At 38.4% G+C, this 26,379-nt stretch overlaps 1 protein-coding gene across 1 annotated transcript in view; it reads left to right on the top strand.

The window, feature by feature from the left end:
* The window catches only part of TENM1 (teneurin transmembrane protein 1), a 442,965-nt gene that overhangs the window by 276,130 nt on the left and 140,456 nt on the right, over window positions 1-26,379 (top strand). The window contains exons 13-15 of the mRNA XM_053580321.1: window positions 2,669-2,930; window positions 5,449-5,716; window positions 20,504-20,647. Of these exons, the coding sequence (XP_053436296.1) occupies window positions 2,669-2,930; window positions 5,449-5,716; window positions 20,504-20,647 (674 nt within the window). The remainder of the gene's footprint in view (window positions 1-2,668; window positions 2,931-5,448; window positions 5,717-20,503; window positions 20,648-26,379) is intronic.

Genomic DNA, 26,379 nt, shown 5'->3' with positions numbered 1-26,379 from the left:
CTAGCTTGGCACCTGTAGCTCAAGCAGCTAGGGCACCAGCCACATACACTAGAGCTGGCGGGTTCAAATCCAGCCCAGGCCCACCAAACAGCAATGACAACTAAACCAAAAGCTAGCTAGGCATTGTGGCGGGCGCCTGTAGTCTCAGCTACTTGGGAGGCTGAGGCAAGAGAATCACTTAAACCCAAGAGTTTGAGGTTGCTGTGAGCTGTGACACCATGGCACTCTACCCAGGGCGACAGCATGAGACTCTGTCTCAAAAAAAAAAAAAAAAAAAAACACCCCACAAAGTTAACATAACAGAGCTGGTATTTGAACCTAGTTATGTACTAAGCCAAACTTGCATTCTTTTTGCAAAGCAAGATGCCTGTCCTGTGTGCTTAATCTTTTTAGAAGTAGAAAATAATTTCCAGGTACATATGTTGCTTGGATACTTTGTTTAGTTTTTTCTTTTTTTTGAGACAGAGTCTAACTATGTCGCCCTCTGTAAAGTACTGTAGTGTCACTGATCACAGCAATCTCAAACTCTTAGGCTTATGGTATTCTCTTGCCTCAGCCTCCCAAGTAGCTGGGACTACAGCCGCCCACCACAACGCCTAGCTATTTTTTGTTGTTGTAATTGTCATTGTTATTTGGCAGGCCCCGGGCCAGGTTGGAACCCGCCAGCCCTGGTGCATGTGGCTGGCACCCTGGCTGCTGAGCTATAAGCACCAAGCCTATTTCGTTTTTGTGTATGTTTCTGTTGTTGTTATGTTTAAATAAATAAGCACTTCAGTTTGAAGGAATCAAAAGTCAGGATTTAGGTAAAGCAAATAAACTTGCCCAAGGACACAGAGTTAAATCAACATAGAAGATAAACTAGAGGAAATACTTCTTGACAAGTAGTGTCAGATTCCCCCCACTACACTTGCCTTAAACTGCTCCTGTATTATCATGAATTCAGCCCCTCCGTCTTAAACCATAAGGTGTTTGAGTTTTCTTTTTTTAGTTCAAACCTAGATTATTTTCTATAGCTAATGCAGTTCTTCAAATCCTCTTTTTGGAAACTGCCTTAATATTACAGCTACTTCACTGAAAAAGCTACAATAAAAAATATTGTACTAGCCATCCTTTGTTACTATCCATTTATCTTTATCTGGAGGATTTTGGCAATAAGACACAATTGGTAACACTATAATTAATATAATAAATGTCACGAAGAGAGTGGTGAAATGTCCATAATTAAGTCTGATTCCCTATCAGGACTTTTTATCATTGAAAAAAAGTTTTACTGAAAGATCTCTTTTAATGCAGGCAATTGCTTACATTTTTCTCCTATGGATTTAAGTTGCTTTGAGCATCATATTGGCCTTTATCCATTTTTAAGACATAATGGTAATAATTTTATTTTATTTATGAGTTTATGCTTTTGGAATGGTCTTAAGTGCATCATCTCAAAGACGTCAGTATACTCAAAAGAAAAGTAAGGTAGAAGCATCCAATACACAATGAACTGAAATTTGAATCTATGAGGCTCCAGTTCAAAAGTATTACCATAGATCACATCTAGGGATGACCAGAGTTGGCTTATAGGAGAGGTGGTCTTGTTTGGTCAGAGATATAGAAAGAGTTGTCAGTGGAGATAGAAATCTGAGTTGTAAGTGGAGATAGGCAGGGTCTATTATAGGCTGTCTTTCAAAAAGAAACAAAAATACATTCTGGAACAAACCAGAAATCCTAAATCTGAGATTCAAGGAGAATAGGGAGCCAAAGGAAGTAGTCAGATGTGGAGGGTTGAGGCATGGTATATTCAACCAGATTTCACTGAACAATTTCCATGTTCTAGTATCTTTCTCCACATTTCATCTCAAAGACACTGTCTGGTTTGTGACACTGTGTTTCTGACCCTGAACAAGATATTTAACCTTTTGGCTCTTTCCTTTTCTTATGTTACATTATAGCAATTTTTGAGGATGAATAATGCATTACATTAAAGATGCTGCTGAATGTTAAACGGTTATCTTTTTATATCTTTAGCACAAGGGGAAACAACAATGTCAGATTTGGCTTTTCAGAAATGCATTCAGTGATATTGTTTAAGATAGTAGTAAAATTGGTTCATAAATTCTGGATAGATATCAACTCGTGATACGGAATTTCTTCTCAGAAGTCTACTGGATATTGAAAAGAAGTTATCTATGGAATGAGGATTTAGTTAGAGGGAATTTATAAAATAGAGAACACATGGCTGGGCACAGCGGCTGATGCCTGTAATCCCAGCACCTTAAGAAGCCAAAGTAGGAGGATTGCTTGAGCCCAGAGCTTGAGACCAACCTGAGCAACATAGCAAACTCTGTCTCTACAAAATAAGAAAAAATTAGTGAGGCATGGTGGCATGCACCTGTAGTCTTAGCTACTCAGGAGGATGAGGCAGGAGGATGGCTTCAGCTCCTAAAGTTTGAGGTTTCAGTGAGCTATGATGGTGCCACTGCTCTCCAGCCCAGGCAACAGAGCAAGACCGTTATCTCAAAAAAATACACACGCACACATTATAAAATAGAGAATACAAATGGATGTAGTTGAGTTGCCAGAAAAGCAAAGGGCACTAAAATTAACCTAATTTCTGAACTTGAATTTTATTTTGATGATTCATTTGGTTGAAACTGTCTTATATTTTTCTCCTTCTCAGCTTTGACCTCGTAGCCATTGGAGGTATCTCTGTTGTCTTACTCTTTGACCGATCACCTTTCTTGTCTGAGAAGAGGACACTCTGGTTGCCTTGGAATCAGTTTATTGTGGTAGAAAAAGTGATCATGAAGAGAGTTATATCAGACCCACCATCCTGTGATATTTCCAACTTTGTCAGCCCAAACCCTATTGTGCTTCCTTCACCGCTTACATCATTTGGAGGGTCCTGTCCAGAGAGGGGAACTATTGTTCCTGAGCTGCAGGTAGGTATATTGGCCTTTGAATGTATAAAATCACAGCATCATGGGATGGTCAACAGTATATGATGCCTATTTTTTTCCCTATTGTTCCTATCAGCCCTATAATGTGCTTCCCTTTGTTTGAGAAAACTTTATATGTAGTTTATCTGGCACACATTTGTAAGGTTATTGGCAAGGGCTCTAAGGTGCTATCTGAGGCCATGGAGGCCTAGCTGTCATGGGAATTAAACTACATTTTGATCTAATTAACACTGTGCTCTAAAGAACAAAGACAGCTGGCTTAATAGTGGTAACAATATAGTCAATGAGCTTGGACTGTACATGGTTCTGAAATTAAAGCTCCTTAAGGAATCTGGTTTTCTTCCATTATCTAGTTTGTGTCCATTGTCATTGTTTTTAGAAATCATGACAACTTGTGTAGCTATGTTTAGTAAAGATAGTTTTCAAGCCTATGGATTTTTTAAAAGATTATTTTGTTTCTGGATATTCAAGCTTTACAGTCAGAAGAAAATATTTTTGAACCTTGATATTTTAGCATTCTTGAGAATTCCTCCTTAATATTATCTAATATTATCATTTCAATATTAAGTCATTTCTCTTACCACATTATAGAAATATTTTAATGATAGTTGGATGTAGAGGCCACCAAAATGGATTCCTAAATTGTGTAGATACAGAAATCAAGAAGCATACTCAAAAAGAGGTAAATGGACATTCCAAGACTGAATTGTTTTTTTTTTCCCATCATCCTATCCCCACCAGCTTTTAAAAGTGCCTAGAGGCTGCCACTTAAGAATGGCTCACACAAAAATAGTACTCTCTAGGAAAAATAGGGAAAGAGCAATCCTTCCTGTCTTTTCCATTGATTTTTCTTCAGAAGAAAAAACAGAACAGTATTTAATGAGTATATTTGATTGGTCCACCAGTCTCTTCACAGATGTCATTAAGAAGTACAGATTTTCTTTTAGCAAAGTTTTCCCACTTATCTGGGATTGCATGTTTCCTTGGTACAACGAAATACTAAGGTGGCAAGTGTTATGTTACCTGTCTCTATTGTACTTCTGCCACCATCTGAGAAGATAACCAGTGGACAGCTCTGGTATCAAATGGCTAATGTAAGGGAAGAAAAAGTGGGCAAAGTGTGCACAAGAGGAACTGTGTCTTCAGAAACAGGAGAATGACCTAAAATCCTGAACAAGATGAGGTATTATGTGTTTAACAATCAAATCTTTTAATTGCAATCAGTGTAACCTGGCTTATTGTACCCTCAATGAATCCCCAACAATAAAAAAAAAAAAAAATCAAATCTTTTTTTTTTGAGATAGTCTCACTATGTCGCCCTGTGTAGAGTGTCATGGTGTCACAGCTCACAGCAACCTCCAACTCTTGGGTTTAAGCGATTCTCTTGCCTCAGCCTCCCAAGTAGCTGGGACTATAGGCGCCTGCCACATGCTGGGCTATTTTTGTTGTTGTTGCAGTTGTCATTGTTGTTTTAGCTGGCCCGGGCCGGGTTCCAACCTGCCAGCTCAGTGTATGTGGAGGAGACAAAGCTCTGAGGTGGAAATAAATAAGGGCACAAAAATACCATCACTGTCCATGTTACCCTAAATGTGTTGAACAGGATGGGGCTTTTCTTCATATGTGTTTTGAAAGATAATAGTCACGGAACACAAGATTCAATTTCAGTTACCACGTTTGGTTATTTAACTTTATCTGGTAATAATAAGCAATAAGTAATAGCAATTATTTAAAGAAGTCACGTGGTATTTTCACCCTGAGACCAATGTTGAGTTATAAAATTTGCAGAGGAATAAGTGGGAGTTATTTGCTTCTCAGTTATAGATGCCAACGTGGAGAAACTTGTTTCCAGCCATTGGTACATCCAGGCACAGAGAAATATGTAAGAAAATTTTAATTACAAATTTGTCCTCAGGGTCATTCCAAAGTACAAAAGAAAACAAATTTGGTGGCATCAGTAAATATTAATTCTAGGCAAACCATGATTTTTGTCATAAAATATCACTTGCTGGGCCTGATTTCTGGAGTCCTTCCTCTTAGAGAACCTAAACAGAATAAGGATCACAGCAATGGTATTGTGATACACGACTTAACATTAGGGAAGATTTTGGGTATTGATACAGCATATAAGGAAAAGACCCCTAATGGAGCACATAACACTGAATTGCTTGCCATTCAGCAGTGTGATCTTTTCTAACTCCTATTAAGCAATTTTAGGAACACAGTTTAAAAACTCAAATTATTCTTTACACGGTCTTTCCTAATAGGGCCAACATGAGAGCAAGCCTTAGGGTTGAGTGGATATCTTGTCCCCATGCATTTTGGGGGCAAAAGTTGAAACCTGCTGTCACACGGTCTCACAGGATTTGGGAACAAATGCCTTGATAGCCTTAAATCCCCGGGGGTTCCCTGCTTTGACATGTTGCTGACACCACAAAGCATGCAATGGCCTCATCTGCCTAGACCGCTGATAAGAGCTAATTTGGCTTTTGTTGTCTTTCAGGTTGTGCAGGAGGAAATCCCCATTCCTTCTAGCTTTGTGAGGCTGAGTTACCTAAGCAGCCGTACCCCTGGGTACAAAACCCTAGTAAGGATCCTTCTGACACATTCAACGATTCCTGTGGGGATGATAAAAGTCCACCTCACAGTAGCTGTGGAAGGGCGACTCACACAGAAATGGTTTCCTGCCGCAGTTAATCTCGTCTACACGTTTGCCTGGAATAAGACAGACATCTATGGACAAAGAGTTTGGGGCTTGGCAGAGGCTTTAGGTATGTTGAATCAATTTGATGTAAACAGCAGTATTGTGTTCATACAACAGAATATTCTAGTTGCATATTCATTCGTATTTGGAATCATTCTTGATTTTCTTCTGTTTAAAGTATCTAAGGCATTTTTTTCATTTAAACACTCACTTTGGGCCTGTTTAGAGTTCCCTTTTGACACATTTTTGCTTCAAAATGATTTAACTTCCCCTTTCATAAAGGCTGCATACTAGTGGAATCACACAATATCTGACTTGTAACTGTCTCCAGAGCTGAATGTTGCCTTCTAACTGTGACCTTTGGTGTGGCGTTCTTTAGGCCATGTTTTTGGATTTGACATTTAGACTGTCATTTCCACTTAGAAACTACAAAATTCGAACTTATAGGCATCTCCACTTATTATCTTTTATGTCTAAGATGGTTAGACTCCATTAACTTGTTATTTCTGTAGGTTAAATAAAAACTCATCCTGCTGCCTTATTCGTTTTGATTTTCTGTAATTCCAAGACTTTAAAACCTAGAATTTTATAGATAACAGGGACCTTAAGAGATTTTTTTTTAGGCCTATAGCTTTCAGATATTTAATTCTCTGAGACAAATGGCATTTTTAAAAAATGAGACTAAGATAGATGGGTCAGTTTTGTTTTTTTTTTTTCAAGTAAGAATATTTAAAAAGAGAAAAAAACTGACTGCAATATACTACTTGTATTTCCTACCATTACCACAATTCTATAAATGAGGAAACCTTAACACCAAAAGAGGAAAATAGTCTGTCTTAAGAAAAGGCAGTAAGCAATCTAACCCTGATGCTCAGAGAAAGAGACAGGCTGACACCAAAGTTTTTATTTCTCTCACTCTGTGAGAGACAAGGAAAACTTCCTAAGGGCCTGTGGACCTGCAGTTAAGAGACATTGATCCTTGTGCCTTCAGGCAGTATCTCATGGAAACCACCCTTGGACATGTGAAAAGACTATTCTGGAGCTCTGCAGAAGTGACATTTTCACCTCCCTTAGAAGTGTCTATTATGGAACGACTCCCATATAGCTGACCTATATCTCTTAGGCAACTATGTATCAATTTTTTCTCTCTCTTTTTAGAGGAAAATAGAGTAAGATAAAAGAAAAAAAAAGGCTAGGGTCCCTTTTTTACTCAAGATACTATCATATATTTAAATACTTAATCCATCTGTGTTGGACTTCATTGGAATGCAAGGAACATAGACGCGTTCATATTTTCTCAGGTAATAGATAACTATTGTAAAGATACGCAAGAAAGTAAGAAAGAGCAAGAAACAGAATCAACAGCCTCACAGGCAAGCCTCATAGACCCACAGCTCTGTTCAGCTTGTAGCTCTAGAAGGCCAACATTTGCGGTCAACTCAAAAATAGCTCAAGTTGTTTCTTCCACAAGAGTCCACTTGCTTCCCATAGTGGTGACTTGGCCACACTTTCGACAGAGCTCATCTCTTCACCTGCCATAGCAACTGCCCTCCTTTTCTCTCAGCAATTCATACCGTTGAGTCTGCAAACTTTCCTCGTATCTTGCATTCAAATTCCTCTTAGAGAGAATATCATACTGTATCAGCCAGTTACTGTACCACAGAGAACACCCCTGTAAAGCAGAATTCTACCATTTCATTATTCTACCACTGAGGTCTCTGGCCAGCCTACAGAATCCTGCTAAATCCCTATTCCAGTGAGTGCACTGGTTAAGAGAACAACTCTAAAGCCAGACTCCCTCCCTGGGTTCAAATCATCCCTAGTCTATTAACTAGCTATGTGACATTGTGTATATTACTTAACCTTCAAAGTGCCACAATTTTTCCATCTATAAAATGGGTATCATAAAGATTATGTTGCTCATGGGTCTGTTATGATATGACAATTAAATGAGATGAATAATGTAAAGTGTGTGACATATTGTAAGCACTCAACAAATAACAGTTCTTGGCATTGTTTTCTTCAGTTTTATTATGGCCAGGATATTGGGACCATGTAGTAGTTTACTACCTGAGTTTCTTTAAGAAGGGGATTGTGGGTATAATAGGCAGACACTCTGTATTACTTACTCTTCATTTGCCCTCTCTTCTCCCCCTCACATACACTCACATAATCTCTTCTCCTCCTCCCCCCCACTCCCCTCTGTCTTCTATGGACTTCATTGCCTGGACACCTTTGCCCTCTGGCTTACCATTTGATTCAGTCAATGTGTGGCACTATCTGGAGACTACAGGGTGGAAGGTGAACTCGGTCAGGATATCTACCCCTCTCCCTCCTTTACTGCAGTTCCGACAGTGACTACATTAGAAGACAGCGGCCCAATAGCCAAATAGACCATCCTCCAAATCGTCAAGTTCTCTCTGGTCTTGTGTATCATCATTCCCCCCTCTTGCCCCTGCAAATTCACAGTGGTTCTCGGTGTTGCCAGCCCTTGCTTGGGTGGGTCTTCATCTCTTGTCAATTTCCTTAACTCTGTGCACGGCTTCATTCAAACTCTGAAGTGAACACTTGGAGTGTGATATCTTATTCCTGCTGGATTCCCATAGTGAATCATACTCAAAGCCTGAAATTCCCCTCTTCAGGGTTTTATCCTATACCATTTCCTTCAGCAGTCAGAACAATCTAAAATTGCTCCAACTTTTCGCTACAGATTTTAATTTTCCAATTCCTTATGACCCTCTTCAGACCCCTGCTGAGTGTAAAGGGGTTTCTTTATTTTTGTTTTTTACTTTTTTAAAAAAGTTATGACACTTAGAAATTTACCCAGTGTTCTCATGAAGAGCTGACCGCTACAGTATCTAGTCGTTGTTTCTTGCTAGGGCTTGCATAACTGAAGCTCTGCCTCATTAAAAACATAATAATAGCTTTATTGAGATGAAATTCACATACCATAGTTTACCCATTTAAAGTGTACAATTCAGTAGTTTTGAGTATTTTCATAAGGTTTTATAACCATCACCAATATCTAATTCCAGAACATTCTCATCATCACCCCATACAAAGTAAGCCCATACACAGTAGCCATCATTCCTCACTCTTCCCTCCCTCCTGGCCCTGGAAACCACTAATCTCCTCTTTGTCTGTATGTTTCACAAACCAGCATGAAGAAGGAGAACAAACCAGAGTGGGAATGGGGGAGAATGAGGAAATAAGACACACAAGAGACATAAAACACACAAAGGACAAAGATGGGATCAGGATAACTGGAGCATCTAAGACTGAAGCCTGCACTGAACTGTGGTTCTTGCTTTATTTATATAGTATCTTAAACAAGGCTACTAAATGATGTAAACCTTGACACATGGGGTAAAGATTATCTTTAAGGAGGAAAAGCTTTGTGCTTGGTGGCACGATAAAAAGGAAAATATACAGGGGCTACGTGACTTCTGGCAGAGTAGAAAAGAATGTTGTTAAAGGAGGAGAAGCAGCTGGGGGTCGTTCCCTGAACATCTGCCCAGGCCGTGGGGCCCTGCTGCCTCACAGCCCGTCCTCCACAGCAACCTATTCTAGATATTTCAGACAAACAGAATCATATAATATGTGGCCTTTTGTGTCTAGCTTCTTTCACTTGGCATTTCAAGGTTCATTCATGGCATAGCTTGTATCTATACTTCATTCTCCTTATGACCAAATAATATTTCATTATATGGATATACCATGCTTGTTTGCCCATACACCAACTGATGGACATTTGGGTTGTTTTCCCTTTTGGCTATTTTGAATAATGCTGCTTTAAACATTTGTATGCAAATATTTGTTTCAATATGTGTTCTGAATTCCTTGAGGTATATACCTAGAAGTAGAATCACTAAGTCACGTGGTACTTCTGATTAACTTATTGAACAACTGCCAAACCATCGCTCTCAGTGGCTGCACTACTGTACCAACCTTACTTTATACATAAGATGTGTTACATCTCTTCCTTTTAAATACTTCCAGTGCTAAAGATCCTAAAATCTTCTTTCTTGTTCCAGATATTCACCCTCAATGACTTAGCTTCTAACATGTCCATGGATAATTGAGTAAATAAGTAAAACATTTACTTATACAAATATAAGCAAATATTTCTAGTATGGCACCAGTGATGAAACCTCTATTCCTATTGTTTGCCTATGGTGGTTTCCTATTCCTAAAATTATGTTCCTGGTCAAGACCTTCTCAAGCATTCTAACTATAAAATGGCCTTAAATAAAATGTTAATATATTTATATATGTATATATAGTTATGTTTTTATAAGGCTAGTATAAAATAGTAAAAGTAATAAAAGCAAGAGACAATGGACCTACTCAGAAATATCCGAAGAGGGAGGGAAAAAAAATGTTCCTCATTGTATTTTATGTGCACCTGTGGAGCACTTTTTTAGGATGGAGAAAGACATCCGACAAGGTTCCCAAGGAAAATAGCCAAAATAATTGCACATGTAGTACCTAGGATGGAATATGGATTCTTTACCTTGTATGAAATTTCCCTGATAGCTTGATCACAGTTTTCTAATGGTTAAAAGGGATTTTATTTGCTAAGTAGTCTTCAACTCCATCTCCATGGAGACTAAGAGCATTTTCTGACAATGGTAAAGCATTTGAACAGGTGGTAGCATGAAGTTGAAGAATTTGCTACTCTGAAGATGGATTTTGAACCCCCTAAGAATACAGTAGATAATCAATAGTTCAGGTGATAAATGGATGGAGACAAAAGGACCAAATATGTGACCATTGAACTGGCACCTTAATATCTATGATTGAATCTAAACAAACAAACAAGGAAACATTTATTTATACTCCTGGTGATATTTTATGATCACTTAACTGATATGGGAAGAAACAGACTGAATTTTGCACCAGATAGTAACGGCAGTACTATACCTGACACTTCTCAGATTTGCTTCAGATTTTGACATCCTAGTATAGATTTTTGGTAGAGAAAATAATAGCTACCTCTCAAAGATGCCCATCCTTGGGACCAAGGAATATGGTACGTTGCATGACAAAAGAGAATTAAAGTTACAGATGAAATTAAGGTTGTTAGTCAACTTCTGATTTGAGATTGACAATTATCCTAGATTACCTGAGTATCCTGAACTAGGTCCGGTAGTGTCATAGGGCTTCTTAAAAGTGGAAGAAGGGGCAGAAATGGAGAGCAGAGTTATGTGAAGATATAACTATGGAATAAAAGCATAGAGAGATGCAATGTTACTGGCTTTGAAGACAGAAGAAGGGATCTATAAACCAAGGAATCCAGATGCCACTCTTTTATCTTAAAGCCTCTATAAGGAACTGAAGCTTGTTGATACCTTGAGTTTTGCTCAATGAGACCCATTTGAGATTTCTGACTTCCTTGTCTATAAGATGCTAAATGTATCTTGTTAGAAACCTTTAAGTTTGCATTATTTGTTGCAATAGCAATAGGAAACTCATAAAGCCTTGACCAACATTCATACAGTCCCAGTTACAGCTAAGATTTTGGTTAAACTGGGACTAGAAAAGTCTCTCACTCTTCCTCCTTCCCATGCTAGTTAAATATGAATCCCTGGCCTACCCATTTCTGGAGAAAGAGAGGTTTAGAGAAATGTCCATTTAGTTTAAAATGTGGGACTCTTGTTTCCCACATAGCTCATTGGAGTGATCACTAAGGGCTAAAATTTTGCAGAAGAAGAATAGTGTTGAAGGACAGCCAAAATGAGAAAAAGAATGCTGAGATCCTAGGGTATCCTGCCACTTTTGGTAAGAAAATAGAGTTTGCGACTGGAGAGATAATACCAGAGTGAATAAATTACAGAGGTTGTGTGAACTTCCTTGGACAAGTATCATTGGCAACTGATAAGATTGATTAATCCAAGTACAGTATTGATCAAGTAAAAGAAGAGTAAAATCACCCGGAGGGTTCTAGTATAAAAACCACAATCACTAGTTCATCCAGCTTAAAGATTTTGTTCTCTGATACACAGACACGACTCCCCTGCTAAAAACTCTATGTGAGCATTTGAAAGAATTTGGCCTTAGTGCTTTATTCTCTGGCTCTAAATAAAGTATGATGTCTGGAAATCATTGTATTTTATTTAGTTTCTTCCCCAACTACACTGATTGCAAAACAATGTAAAAAAAATCATTATTGTTAAGTTCACAGGGCTGTTAAAATTCTAGAGACGGCTTATTTAATTTGACAAACTGGCTTGTTCAGGGGCTCTGATGTGCATCCATTATGTGAATTTTGTCAAAATAATTCTTGATGTCCGCCTGTGTCTGCATACATTATCAATATGTAATAATGCATTCTGCCTGGTCTTTATTTTAATTAAATTAAATAGCAACAGTTTAGAGTCCTGGAAGTTCAGGAAATCAGCCATCCTTTCGTAGCACTGCTATAAACAATTCTATTTTTCTTCAAGGTTATTGGAAAAACAATTGCATAATTATTTAGTACAGTAGTTTGGCAAGAAAGAGTGGTGTTTCTGGGAGAACTAGACTTCCTAAAGGTTCACAACGCATAGGAGTCTGTCTAAATTGAGTTAGGGAGAAATGGGGTGGGGGGCATTAATAGTAATAGGTGCCTAACTACAGTTGCTTTGTGCACACAAAACATTCCTGAGAACGATGCTTTAGTGTTCATAAATTTCCCTTCAGTAAAACCTAAACAGGCTGGGCAGCCACAAAAATAGCATCCACTGAATATTTTAATAATAAATGGGTAGCGCTTTACAATTTGCAAAGTACTTTCACATACGTTATCTCATTTTAATCCTTCTAACATTTCTGCCTAGTAGGCATGGCAGGATTAGTATGATCTTCATTTTGCAAAGAGGGAGACTGAGATTCAGAAAGAGAAAGGGACTTGCCTAGAGTCCTATATGAGAGCAGCGATTCAAACTCTGGTCTCCCAGTCCTGAGGTCTGTAAGCCTTTCACAGCTGCCTCTTTTCAGCAAAGTGACCACCCCACCTTCCTGAGTACCCAATTCAACGCCCCAGTGGTTTTCTGTCAGAGAAGCTAGCAGAGATAATAATCTTTCATCATTTCTCTCCACTCATGAATTCATAATCATTAACTGAGAGCAGGGCTGTTTTATCCACTCAACTTTATAGGCACAGTGCCAAGGATATGAGTTTTTCAAGGACCTACAAAATGTTTGCAGCCTAAAAAACAAGTTTATTGGCACCAGAATATGAAAAGAAAACGTGAAAATCAGCGTTAATAAATATTTAAGTAAGTGTCTGCAAAATGGAGCAATATGTCAGCTTGTCAACTGCAACTCAGTTTCACACTTACATATGAAATGTTTAATGTGAGATATGAGTTGTATACATTTTAATGTGTCTAATAAGATGTGAGAGAGGGTGTCCAAAAGCAGGAATGCCTGAGGCCTACCAAGGTTTTCAGATGGCCCTCACTAATAGTCTGTTAAGCAAGTGATCTTGTGCCCATTTCAAACTGCTGGACACTTCCATTAGTAGACTATGAAATAAATGCATTGGGTTACTCAACCAGAATTTTGTTTTAAATGGAGTAGAATATAATAGAACCAAAGTAAACAGAGTTCAGTAGAAAATATCAGAATGTGATGCTAGAGAGTATTGTTCCAGAAACTGTTGTTTCAGTTATACGAGGTCACACAATTAAATCGACAAACTCATCCTAGAAAAAGTGCTACACACCTCATTGCTGAATATCACTATGGTTATTTTCAATATATTCCTCTTGGGAAGCTATGCACTAAGGCCAGTGCCCAATCCACGCTAAAAAACAATTTTAGAACTCTTTTTCTGGAATGGCTATCAGAGCTGTTGTCATACTCAATCTGACAGCTAAGTTCACAAACTTGCCACCATGGGCTTACATTGGCAGCACTATACAAACAACTCAGTAAGGTTTCATAACCTTCATATACCAGTGTCTCACAGCTGTGTTCCTGTCGATGTGTGGTGGTGTCTTGCTGAATAGCATTCCCTATTGTTATGTGTTTTGTATGCCATACACTGACAGCTCAGAGGGTCATTCCAGAAAGAGTTCCAAAATTGCTTTGAAGGGTGGACTAGGCACTGGCATTGGTGCACAGCTTCCTAAGGGTAGCACTTCAAAGGTGACCATAGTGATATTCAGCAATGAGGTATGTAGCACTTTTTCTAGGATCAGTTCAAGAGCTTAATTGTCCAGCCTCATTGTATATGTATGTGTGTCTGTGTGTGAATCTCCCCATGTGTATGCTGGGTTACAGTTAACAAATTTGTCTTTCTTATCATGACTTTCAGGCATGAAAGTTTGAAAGGTATTGGTAAGATGATAAGCCAAGAAGAAACAAAAATCAAATGATTTATCAAACCATACAACTTATTTTCCAAGGCAGCAAATCTTGCCTCCTAGTATCCCCTGAAGATTAGGTTACCATATAATTTATCATTCAAAACCAGATACTTTTGAGAGTAAAAGGAGATGCTGTTAATAATTACATTAAGACAACAGTGTAACCAGGCACTGTTTTTTGCCAACCAAGTTGCATAGCGCTTCTACTTCAAGGCTATCCCTAGCTTCCAATCCTTATCTCTTAAATTCTGAGCAAATAAAAAGTTATTTATTTAGTACCTCTAAATGGTGGGTCTTCCCCTAATAGCTGTGATCATAGTAGGCAAAGTAACTTGGCTATGAGTCACTGGGTTTGAGTTCTGGTTCTACCATCCAATTGACCTTGGACTAGTGACTTCACTTCTCTGAGTTTCTATGATCTCATCTTCAAACTGGAGTAAATATATCTTCCTCATGAGGTTTGGAGGGTCTTTAAATTAGGTCATATACACAAAAATGTATGTAACTGTTATATGTTATACAAATGTAAAGTGATATGATTTGAATGGTAATTATTAAGAAGATCATGGATAAAAGTTCCACAAGATATCCTCTCTCACATGAAAAATTATTGTGCCCTGTGTATAATATCCACTATGTCAGCAGTGTTTAGTGAGTCACCTGCCTGGCACATAGAACAGCTCAGTGAAGTTTTGCTAGTCATTAAATAACAGCACCTTACTTTCCATTACAACAGTTCATTCCTTTTAATCAATCATATTATTTCAAAGGATAGCCAGTCCATTTTCAAGGTGCATCTATTTCCTAAACCTCTTCTCCTCCCCTCCCCAAGATGTCTAAACATTGCTGGAGAATAGTAATCTTTTGTTTTATTTTATTATTGGGTTGGGATAGGGATAGTTATTGTTCTTCACTTGTTTTTGATGCAATAGAGAGAAACTGACACTCTGCTCACCCTGACCTTTAAATCTTAAAGATGCCAGTCTCAAGATCTTGCACACATGCTGCTCTCTCTGCCTAAGATGCTTTACCCTTTCTTAATAAAGAGGCTTTTCCTTGCTTCACCAGGCCAACATAAATTCCCTTGTTATGCTCTCTCATAATACCCTGCATTTTCCCATCATGACATTTATCACAATTTATTTATGTGTGTATGTGCACGTGTATTTGTTTTTCCTTTATATTTGTTCCTCTCATTAGAATGTAAGCCCTTACTGGGGAGAATACTGTCTTGTTCTGTTTCATTCAACCTCATATCCCCAGTGCCCCATGCCATGCCTGTCAACAGGAGGTATCCATGAAATAGTTACTGCATATTTGTTGAATAACTGAACAAACAAATGAATAAGAACAGAGGCTGAGGGTGACCCCATAGTCTTGTTTATATAATGGGATGGTGAGTCTGCCCAAAGAGAAGAAGACAGTGTACAGGCATACAAAGGAACTCACAAATGCACAAATGTGTATTTGAGCCAGTATATCACTCTGCTTTTGGTGGCACATATATCATCCAGGTTGGTTTTTATACAGCTTGGCTAGGCTTAAACAAAGCAGCCAGAAAATAAATTTCATAATATTAGGTTTCAGGGCACAGGACCTCTTAGCAAAAATGTTACATAGCTACCATACTTCTGAATGCTTTTTATTTTTTTTCCTACCTATACTTTCTCTTTATTCAGCTACTACCTCATTCCTAACACTGTCTTACTTAACTCTTATTTTTGTAAGTAGTCAGAACACAGATCTGAATCAAATCCAGTGATTCACTGAAAAGATAATAATACATCATAACCAGGTATATATAGTGAGTGTCTTTTAGAACCACAAACATTTTTTAACATTAGGAAATCTATTGTTGTAATTCACTATCTCAATAGATTAAGGAGAAAACCTATGTGAATATTTAAGTGCCAAAAAGGCACTTGATAAAAATTCAACACCTGATTCCGTCACTTTTAGTAAGCTATGAATAATGGATAAACAAAGAATTTGGGGCTATTGGACAATGTGTCAAATTGAGGAGCCTCTGGGCTCATCCTATTCTAGGATTAATCACTAGAAAATAGGAAAAAATAGAAGAAGCTTTACCTGTTTTTAATAGATAGCATTTTATCTACATACTTTTGGTCTGTTTTTGCCATGGCCTTCATTTGGTTCCTTAGGTGTTTTGTTGTTGGTTTTGGTTTCTCATTAAGCTAGTATTTTAAAAGAATGGGAAATATTTATTTTATTCAATTATTCCTTTGGGGGAAGAAGGTTCTCATCTGGTTGTTAGTTACCTTTTAAATGTCGTGAAATTATTTTTAGCTGTTCCTTGAGTTCATGAAAGTAACATGTAAATTTCTCACACTATCAGATGACTTTTAATTATATATTGCCTTCATACATGCAACCATTATGAATTCTGAAGCCTAAGCTGTTGAAAGTCATCTGCTTAATCTTGTCATATTTCACACATCAGCTTCCTAGCATGGTGTCTCCACCTTGGCTGGCTACCTAACATCAATCACCTACCCCAACGCTTACAGATGAATGTCAGAATAAACTAAACTGGGTGTCAGGGAGCCTGTGGCCCTCAGCCTTCTTGTGGTCCCTATGTCATACAAATGTTGCTGCTTTGATAAATAGAATAAACGTTCTACTTTTTTCAATGTCAAATGGCTTTGGGGGAGCAGGCTGCAGTCTTTCACTCAGTCTACTAGTATAATATTTGCAAGATGACTAACAGTGAAGTCAGAGGTGCAATCCGGTGATCAGAGGCCAGAATCCTGTGTAAGAGTAACAAGGCTATCTTGAAAATCAATGACCCTTGGTTAAGGAACATTCTAATCTCTGTAGAGGTAAAGGAGAGAATACAGGAAGGCAGAAATCCAGATGGAGTTCAGGTGTCCCAAGGGACATGATCACATGGCTCAGAGAAAGTATTCTTCCATATCAATGGCTCTCTCTTAATTGCCTTCCTGATCTCCGCACATTGGCTCAAGCCCACTCTTCCAACCCCTGAAAATGTACTCCAGGACCCCTTGCCCACTTGTCCTTGCTCACTGGCAGTCTAGTGAGCTCACTTTCAGTCTAGTTTCCTCTCCTCTGAAATATTGATGAAGAATTTTTTTCCTTCCTATTATACTATTCTTCCTATTCTTCACTCCAGAGCACCAGAGGCTGAAGCCCTACTGTGCTGCGTTGATGATAGGCAACAGGCCACCAAGGAGACAGTAGTAGTCCACACTGTTTATCTAGCTGAGGCTCAGCTGTCACAGTCTCAAGCACAGTGTGGTATCACGACTCAGCATTTTTAGCACTAGCCCCAGTATAGCCCTTCCTCTCCCCTATATTTAATTATATGAAAAAGTATAGGCATTTAGTACGTTGAAGTCTGCTTCATGATAAGAAATCTAGGATTGGTTGCTACCATATTTGCCACTTCTCATGATTTTGGAAAGAGGCTCATCTCCATAGGGTGAAATGTCTGCCTTCTCATAAACTGATCGCAAGTTCCAAGATTATGTTAAAGTGGGCTGCTATCAAAAAGGATCTTGGCCTTGTTAGTCTGACTGAGGAGCCCTATACAAAACATATCCCAACAGACAGCTATTCTTGTTAAAGTCAGCTGGAATTTTGGACAAGTCTTAAATACAAATTATAACTTATTAGCTCATAGTAAATCTAATAAAAATTAGAGAAAACTTCCTAAGTGGCTACCTCGTTGCTATTTGCTGTGTATGGGGGGGAAAGTAACATAATTGTGGAGATTGCAGCCAATGTGCTTTTTTCTTGTGGACTGGAGAGCAGTTCAGAAACAGATAGGAGGAGGTGAAAAGAGTTAAGTATGTCTCATTACCATTGCATCGAGAACTCTTTAATTGACACTTTATGTAAGCATTTCCTGCTGCAGAGTTGGGAGGATCTTTAACTGTTACTGAGAGGGAAAAGCAGGCTCAAAATCACCATCAGAGGTCACCAGGGCACACTACTTATTTGCAAAACTGTGCAATCACCTTCCGGAGAAGAGAGTCTAGGGGAGCTCACCAGGCTTACAAAGTACAGAAGGCAGATACAGTAATTGCCAAGAGTACTGTGGGGAGGGAGATGATGACTTTCAGGGAACTTGTAATTTTGTTGTTATGATTATTTATTAATCAAGACTTTTAAATGTTGGCAAGAGAAGTGGAAACCGTGTTATTCTACACACCAACATGGCCCTTAGTGTGCTGTCTAACCACCTAATTTTTCCAACCTGAGATACAGTGTTCTATATGGCTTTTGGGTTGATCCTCAACCAAAACTTATCCAATATAGAAGGAATGCAATTTAGAATCCTAGAGTATTAGTGCTAAAGAGGATTTAAAAGAATTATCTAGTACAGGAGTCTTTAATCTGAGACCTTTAATTGAACTACAGGAAGTCATTGAACCCCTTAGAATTACATACCAAATTTTGCATGCATATGCATTTTCTAGAAATAATGCCCATAACTTTTGTCAGATTCACATTAAAGTGCTCCCTGACCCCAAATGGTCTGAGAACCACCATTTCTAGTCAGCCTCTCCCTACTTTGCTACCAGTGAAGGACATGGATCCCAGAGATGGAGAACAGCTTACCTGAGCCCCCACAGCTAGTTAATGACAGATTATGAGAGTTGAAGTCTTTTCTGACTCTTGCTCTAAAACCAATTATTTCTACTTTGCCAGAGTTGTTTTAGCAACTAGAGAGGCTATGAGATATCACGGAGACCATAGGCAGCATCAGTTTGTGCCATGAGTGTAACCTAAACTAGACCACCTTTGAGATCCCTTTCCCCTCTGAGACTCTATTTCTAGCCACCTTAATAGAGGACAGCATTGGCACAGATGATCCTCAAATAATTTCCATTCGGAAACTATTTCCATTTTATGATTAGTCTTCCTCCAGGTCCCTATTGAACTCCCTTGCTAATAATGCCTGGTCGAGGCTGATATTAAAATGAGTTTGCATTCCATGAGTCTTCACCAGCTGATGGCGGATAGAAAGGCATCCTGCCAGGACTAGCTACATAATCTGTGTGGCCCACTGAAATGACAATGAAAATACAAAGCCTCTTGATGAAAAAGTATTAATAATTATAAGACGGTAACAGCAGAGCATTAAATCAAGTGTGAGGCCCTTCTAAACATGGGCCACACCCATGAAGATGGTCCTGATCCCTATCATAAGCTTTGGTAGGGTGGATGACAGAGACAAGCCAGCCTGCAATTTGAAATTGGCCAGAGATGATGTGCAAAGTCAGAGAACTGAGTATTCATAATTAGAAGGCCTTTTTGGCTTATCTGTGCATGTGCTCATACACACATGCATGTGCACACGCAAATCAGTTTGATTCATCTTACCATCTTTTCCCTTCACCTAATGCCAAAGAAAATTAATTTGCTTTAATTTATTTCATTTTTGGACCTATTGTGTTGGCATTATTTAAGCACCAGTTTTCATTATCGGTTTTCATAAACAAAAGACCAGGGAAGGACTTAGCTTTCCGTGGGTATCTAAAGAGTCAGGTAGAGGCAGGTATTCAAAAGCAATAGCAGAAAATAGACCAACTGGAGTTATTTAAAGCTGCCAGAAAGGGGGAAATCAGCTTGGGATATGCAGTGTTATGAGCCAGTATTCTCAGGCTTAGAATATTGAGGCTAGAAAGCATTTTAAATGTGGGAATCAGAAACCTGAAGTTCCAACAGGTAAGCAGGTTTACCAAGTGGGAAAATTGCTGGGGCTTGGTATACTTGGGCTATACATATTCCAGTAGAGCAGAGACACCCAAACTAACACATGCTGTACTTCCCATTTTAGTGGCATACCAGGGTTCCAAGTTTAATGCACAACATCTGTGCTGCATAGGAGTTGAAGCCAAATGTTGGGTGATGTCCCATTGGTTAGCTATATGCAGAAACCAAAACAGAATGAGCACAAAGTGGAATTTACACTTGCAGTACTCTAAGCACACTTAGTCTTCTCAGCAAATTAAAGGCCAGTTAGCACAAGAAAAAATATAAATTAGGCAAATCGATTTTTATTAGTTTTATGTGTAGTTAGTTGTTGTACAAGTGACCCTGTACTCCAAATGCAGCTTCCTGAGTGCATTTTTCACTCTAGAGAGGCAGGAAAGCAACACTCCCTGTATTTCTTACAAAGATAGGGAGAAATTATACTACTACAGCTTAACCCAGCAGAAAGCTTCACAGTCTCCAACTCAAAAGCCCAGAATAAAGCTCAACAGCCACAAACATATAGTACCAACCTAATGACCGCATTAATTCACTCACTCCTTCATATATTTATCTAAAATGCTCTAACTGATCACTTCCAGGGGACCAGAGTTATGCTAGATACGATCCTGTATTTTGCTACATTTGCACTCAAATCAGAATTCAGTAACAAATACAATATCCACAGAATTGTCAATCAGTGTAAATACGCAGCAAATATTTTACAGTCTTCTAATATGCTATTAACTCTTTGTTTGCAGTGTCTGTAGGATATGAATATGAAATGTGCCCTGACTTTATCCTCTGGGAGCAAAGGACAGTCGTTTTACAAGGTTTTGAGATGGATGCTTCTAATCTAGGAGGCTGGTCCTTGAATAAGCATCACATTTTGAATCCTCAAAGTGGTAAGCAGCTTTTAAAATTTTTAGTAATACTGTTCTCCTAAGGCTGTCTAAGATATATTCATTGTAGCAAAATTGAAAAAGTACAAGAGGAAATCACCTGTAAGAACACCATTTAGAGACGACCAAATTAGTATATTTCCTTTCAAATACAGCGATATGATTTTGAATTACTGTTAGTTTGGTGAGAACCAGAATACTCTCATCTTCAATTTCTCCCTTTTTTGTACCACTTTTCCTGCTGTCACTTCCTCCAATAATGTTAAGTAAATCAAGAGAAGAAATGTTCAGTAAACAAATGTTAAGTAAATTAAGAGAAGGAAGGACAGGTGGCCCCTGAGCCTGTGCTTTCCCCCAGATAAACTGATTTTGCTACCTTCGTTACAACTTCTCTTCCAAGTTCCTCTACCTCCTGTTGCATCCTATTGGGAAACTGGTGTTTTCACCCATCTTTCCTCTGAATATCTACTGATAAGTTTTTGCTGTGGAATCATATTCCTTTTTATTTAAAGAGGCAGACGTGTCCTTTGGGTTATTTTCCCAGAATTGAAGATCAGAATGCATTGAGGCAGCTACACTCTTCCATCCAGCCATGTTTGGATCCATCCTACCTTTGTGGAACAGGTGGCTGAGGCTGAAATATCTTATAAGGCCCTGAACTGACCAAGCTAAGAGATCCATTTTCTAATCACACACCCGTTATATTACTCAGTTTGCACCATAGTTGAATCAGCTATGCCCACTAGCCCCATAGGATGGGAAATTTTGAACAGCAAAGCTAACCAGATTTGATTCTCTCGTGAAACAAGACCACACTCCCTTCATTGTGGGATCCTGAAGTTGAATGAGTCCCTTGCAATATGCCCTCATTTATACCCTCTCCTCCCCCCAGGAAGATTCTAAATTCCATTTCAAGTTGTTTATTTTTATTTTTTTTTTGAAGAGCAAAGATTTAAGCACAGATATAAAATGTCAGCTTTTTTTTCCTGTTTTCAAAAGGAGAGCCACAGTTTTAAAAGTACAAAAACGAAAGGGCAGATGCCACTTATTAAATTATTAGGTTTTTTGTTTTGATTTGAAAGAGTTTGACATTTTAAGCAGCCGTTTCTTTTCCACTCACTTTTATTGGCTTGTATGGATTGTCTCTTTCAAATGCCTGTCATTGACATTAAACACAAAGTGGGAAATGACCTCAATCGAACCAGCCCCCAGCTGTGTGCTCCCAGTCCCATATCCTCTTACCATTTGCTTCACACAGGCTTAAAAAGTTCAGAACGGAGGGGAGTCATTCAGAAAGTTGGCTTTGGGGGGGCCTGATTTCCACAAATGTGTTCCCTCCACCCCTAATTCACCAGCAATTAGTTTTTAGGTAATAAGCACCCGGTTATTTCTCAGAATTTTTCAATAGCTTTATTGAAATATAATCCTTACACCATAAATTCACTCATTTAACCATGCACTTCACTGATTTTTAGTAAATTTGTAGTTGCAAAACCGTCACCACAACCCAGTTGTAAAATATTTTCATCACCCCAAAAAAATCTCTTGTTCTCACCCACAGCCCCCACTAAATCTGCTTTCTGTCTCTACCTTTCTAAGAATTTTATTTTGAGAAGAAGCCTTAACTTGGATAGGTTTTTTAAAAAAGATATGTTTATTCATTTCATCATCTCATTTGTAGATGCATTGTATCTCTAACCAAGAACTGTTCACACCTACCAGGAAACAGATCTGAAGCTCTGCTACTGCCTTTCAGCCTGACCTTGGACACGAACACCTCTCTTGGGAGGTTTTCGAAGTTTAAATCCCACCCACAAAGGCAGTTTTCGAAGCAGGAATGATAAGTGTGGTGGAGCAGCTTTGAGAAGACCAATTTAGAAAGCAATACTCTTTCCCCCTCGGGTCAAACAGTCTTTTCTGACTGATTAAGGCTAGGACGACATCTTTCCAAATTCCCTGATTCCACTTCTCTCCTGAAAAAACATAACTCTTTAGGCACCCCACTTTTTTGATCCGAGACAGCAGATTAGAAACAAAAATCTATCTTCCCCCAATTTCCTCTCACTGGTTAAAAAGACACCTGTAATTAAATTGGATGTCTACTGCCATTCTCTTCTTCAGTTTTTCTTTGGTTCCAAAATCATTATGCAGTGGGTAACTTCCAGCAAGCAGTGTTTTCAGCCCATTTGTCATTTTGGTTGCAGCAATTATATTTACCTGACAATTAACCATTGGTTGTGAAGAATTGTTTCCAAATATTATGCCTGATATATATAGATGGTTCTGACTTTCACTGAGATTAAAAGAAACATCAGAAACTTAGGTTTTGCAACATTGCTCTTTCAAAATATATCTTGTCGGCAATTATAAAGAGGGCATATTCATTCTTTTTAAGAAAATTTGGTTCTTTAAAATTACGATTTCTCATAAAATTATGGGTACATCTGTTACCAAACTCAGATATTTGTTTAGTGTATCTTTTTTATAAAACGTATCTCCTAGTGTTTCCTGCCATTTGAGTGTTAAAAATTATTAAGAAGAACAACCCGGGGCACTAATTGGGTATCATCATCTCTCTGCACTGGATAAAAAATTTCTTTTAATGTAGCCTCCAAGACAGGCCAGTAGTTTGTGGACAAATGGTTTTACTGGGAGGGGATGATCTCCCAATTGGTGTTAATCTCCTCTCAGTCAAGTGCTAAGAGAAATATGCATTGTATCCCTTGTTGTTCATAAGTTTGAAAAATGGTGTCTTCTTTGAAATCTGCATAAAGTACCACCCACTGGATTTCAGGGGGATTTTTATTTCAGACTTATTTATTAATATAAACTTCAAAAGAAATTCTGAGCAAGTTAGCAAGAGGGTATGAGTAGTGTGTTAAAAAAAATGTGCTTACCTTATTACACAATAGAATTGGCTTCTTGGCATAGAAAAGAAAAACTTATAGGAGAAAATGTTCAGTAGGCCCCATTCAATGGGTGTCATTGTTGACTGTAAATATGACACCCAATGTTTAGCAGGAAGTTGGCCTTCATATAAATAATGTGTGCTGTCCTAGGATCATTTGATTCCCTTTTCAAAATGAGCGTGTGTGGCAGAATAAACTGGAAAGGAGGCAGCAGTAATTGATCAAGGATTTCCAGGAACATAAACAAAATATTTTCAAAGCAACCTTTTGCAGAAGAATTGGTGTTAAATCATTGTTGCTAGATGGTATGCCCTGGTTCTATGTAATGGAAGGTTAAACAGATTCTTGAAACAACAAAAACACCCTTCAAAATGATCTATTTTTCCAGGGCAATACAAAAGGGGTTTGCCCATTTTTGTTTTGATTGCTTCAGCTTTAAACAGGAATGGTAATTTCAGTACACGGCACTTCAGTGCCTTGCATGAAAGTAAGACATCAATTGTTGAGATGTAATCAGAAAGTACATTGCCTTATGTTTTATTTCCTTTAATCATTCTTCTTCTTTGATGGAGTGCTGAGCTTTCTAATAGAAAAGGGGAGTTTTAGAATTGCAGGCTTAGAAGAATGGTTTAGAATAGCCATCTTTAGTTTTTAAATTGCCAGAAGCCTGGTAATAACATGTCATTTTGAGGGTAATTGCTATCTATACCGTTATATTGATATAAAAAAATAGAGATCTACCTGTGAAAATAGATGTTAATAGCAAATCTGGTATTTCCAAGCCAATAATTGGAAAGAGTTTTGAATGATATACTCTACAGTGCATTGCTGAAGTGCTGACATGCTAAACAGTGGTTTCCTCGTTTATTAAAGAACATATCATAGTCTCATTGGTTGAATATTCAGTTAGCAATCATCAGGAGATTTCTCTTCAATGATGTTGTGCCACTGTCATTCGAGTTCTCATTCACTTCCTTCCAGTTCATTTGAATTGCAATATTGATCACACTGCAAATAAATTTGGGGATGGAAATGAAATTCAGTCCTATTAATCTCACTTAATTACCTATTCTAAATCTTCAGAAAGGCCTTTACTACCTAATAAAGTTATTAATAAAATAATAAGAAAGTAGTGATTCTCAAGGTATACCATAGTTCTACAATAAAACACCAATTTGTTAGGGCATAAACTCACAGCTGCTCTTGCAAATCGTAGATTGAAAAAGTAGCCAGAAATCACTCTGGAAGGGAAAGTTAAAATACTTAAATTTCAAATCCAAAGACTATATGATGGATGGGATTTCTGTTTCCTGGAAGGCTCCTTCTAAGCATATATTGGTGCCATGGCATTATGCATATTTTACCTTCTTATTTATTTTTGCCAGCAATGTTCCTGTCTCAGAGTGATCTGTGGTTCTATTGTAGGATTGTAGGACCAAAAGTTGGAAGAAAACTGTAGAAGACATTTCAGAACATATTCAGGTAGAGTAGCAGGCAGTCCAAAGGAGATAGACGGCAGGGGGAAGGGGGAAAAAATAAGCCTATACGATATAATCGCATTCCTTCGTTTGCTGTCAGTGACTTTAGGCTGACATATTGGCATATGCCTTCTCACAACATGGATGTTTTACCTTCCCTGACTCATTCTGGACTGACTTGAGCTATTTAGCACAGCAGTACTTGTTCCTTGGATTTTCTGCCCAGGCTCAGCAGGTTTGCAGAATCATTGGGATTTGGGCAAGGAAACTACAAGAGACTCAAAGCCTTATTTTCAACATTTACTGAGCACTTCTAATGACTTGGCCACAGACATTGGCACTAAAATACAAAAAGGAGTAAGACAGAGGGGTCTGCCTTCCAGGAGCTCATTCATGTTCTAATGGGGAAGATAGAGAACTAATGAAAACTGTATCACTCAATGTGGTGTTGTAATAGAGCTAAGGAAAGCAACCAATGGGCATAGAGGAGAGAGTAAATAATTCTGCCTGGGCGAAACCTTCAGGAAGACTTGAGCTGAGCATTGGAGGTTGGCTAGAAGTTCTCCAAGCAGACAAAATGAGGAGGGTATTCAGGACAGAAGGAATAGCATGTACAAAAGCAGAGAGGAGTGAAAGTATGTGAAAGTAACTGTAGATAGTTTAGATCTCAGGATACAAATGAAAGCACAATGAGAGGAGAGACTGAAGAACTGGAAAAGGACCAAATCGCAAAGGCCTTTGTGTGCCTTAACAACAAGGAATGTACCCCTTATCCTATAGGGGAGATGGAGCTATTGGAAGATTTTAAGCCACAGACTTAAAATGGCAAGAATGTAGATGAAAATATGGACATAGGTATGCATGGAGACCAGGGAGACCAAGAAGTTAAGAAAAACTGGAGTAAATTAGGAATGGGAAAGAAGAAACTGATTATGACACATTGTAACAGATAGGCTCAGTGGGAGTTAGTAATTCATAGGTATAGGGGATGAGGGGAAAAGAAGAGCCATAGGGACGCCCAGATTTCCAATTTAGGTAACTGCACACTTGGGAATACCACTGATGACATGAATAGAGAACATAGAACAGTGGGGTTTGCTTGGGGGGTTGCATGAAAATAATGTGTTCAGTTTTTAAATATTTGAGTCAAAATATAAAATAAATATTTCAGTTGGAAGTACCCCTGGGGCATCCGAGTAAAGAGGTCAAGTTGGAAACTGTATGTCAGGTGAGAACTCTGGACAGGAGAAAGTTTCGGCACATAAATATGAAAGTTGAAACTGTGGGTGTGATTGCCGAAACTGAATGACTACAAAGCATTTTCATAAGTCAGTATCTCTATTTCTTG

This window comes from Nycticebus coucang, chromosome X (genome assembly GCF_027406575.1).
Source record: "Nycticebus coucang isolate mNycCou1 chromosome X, mNycCou1.pri, whole genome shotgun sequence".
Taxonomy (NCBI): domain Eukaryota; kingdom Metazoa; phylum Chordata; class Mammalia; order Primates; family Lorisidae; genus Nycticebus; species Nycticebus coucang.
The sequence above is the reverse complement of the archived record's forward strand: the minus strand, read 5'-3'. Positions and strand labels throughout refer to the sequence as shown.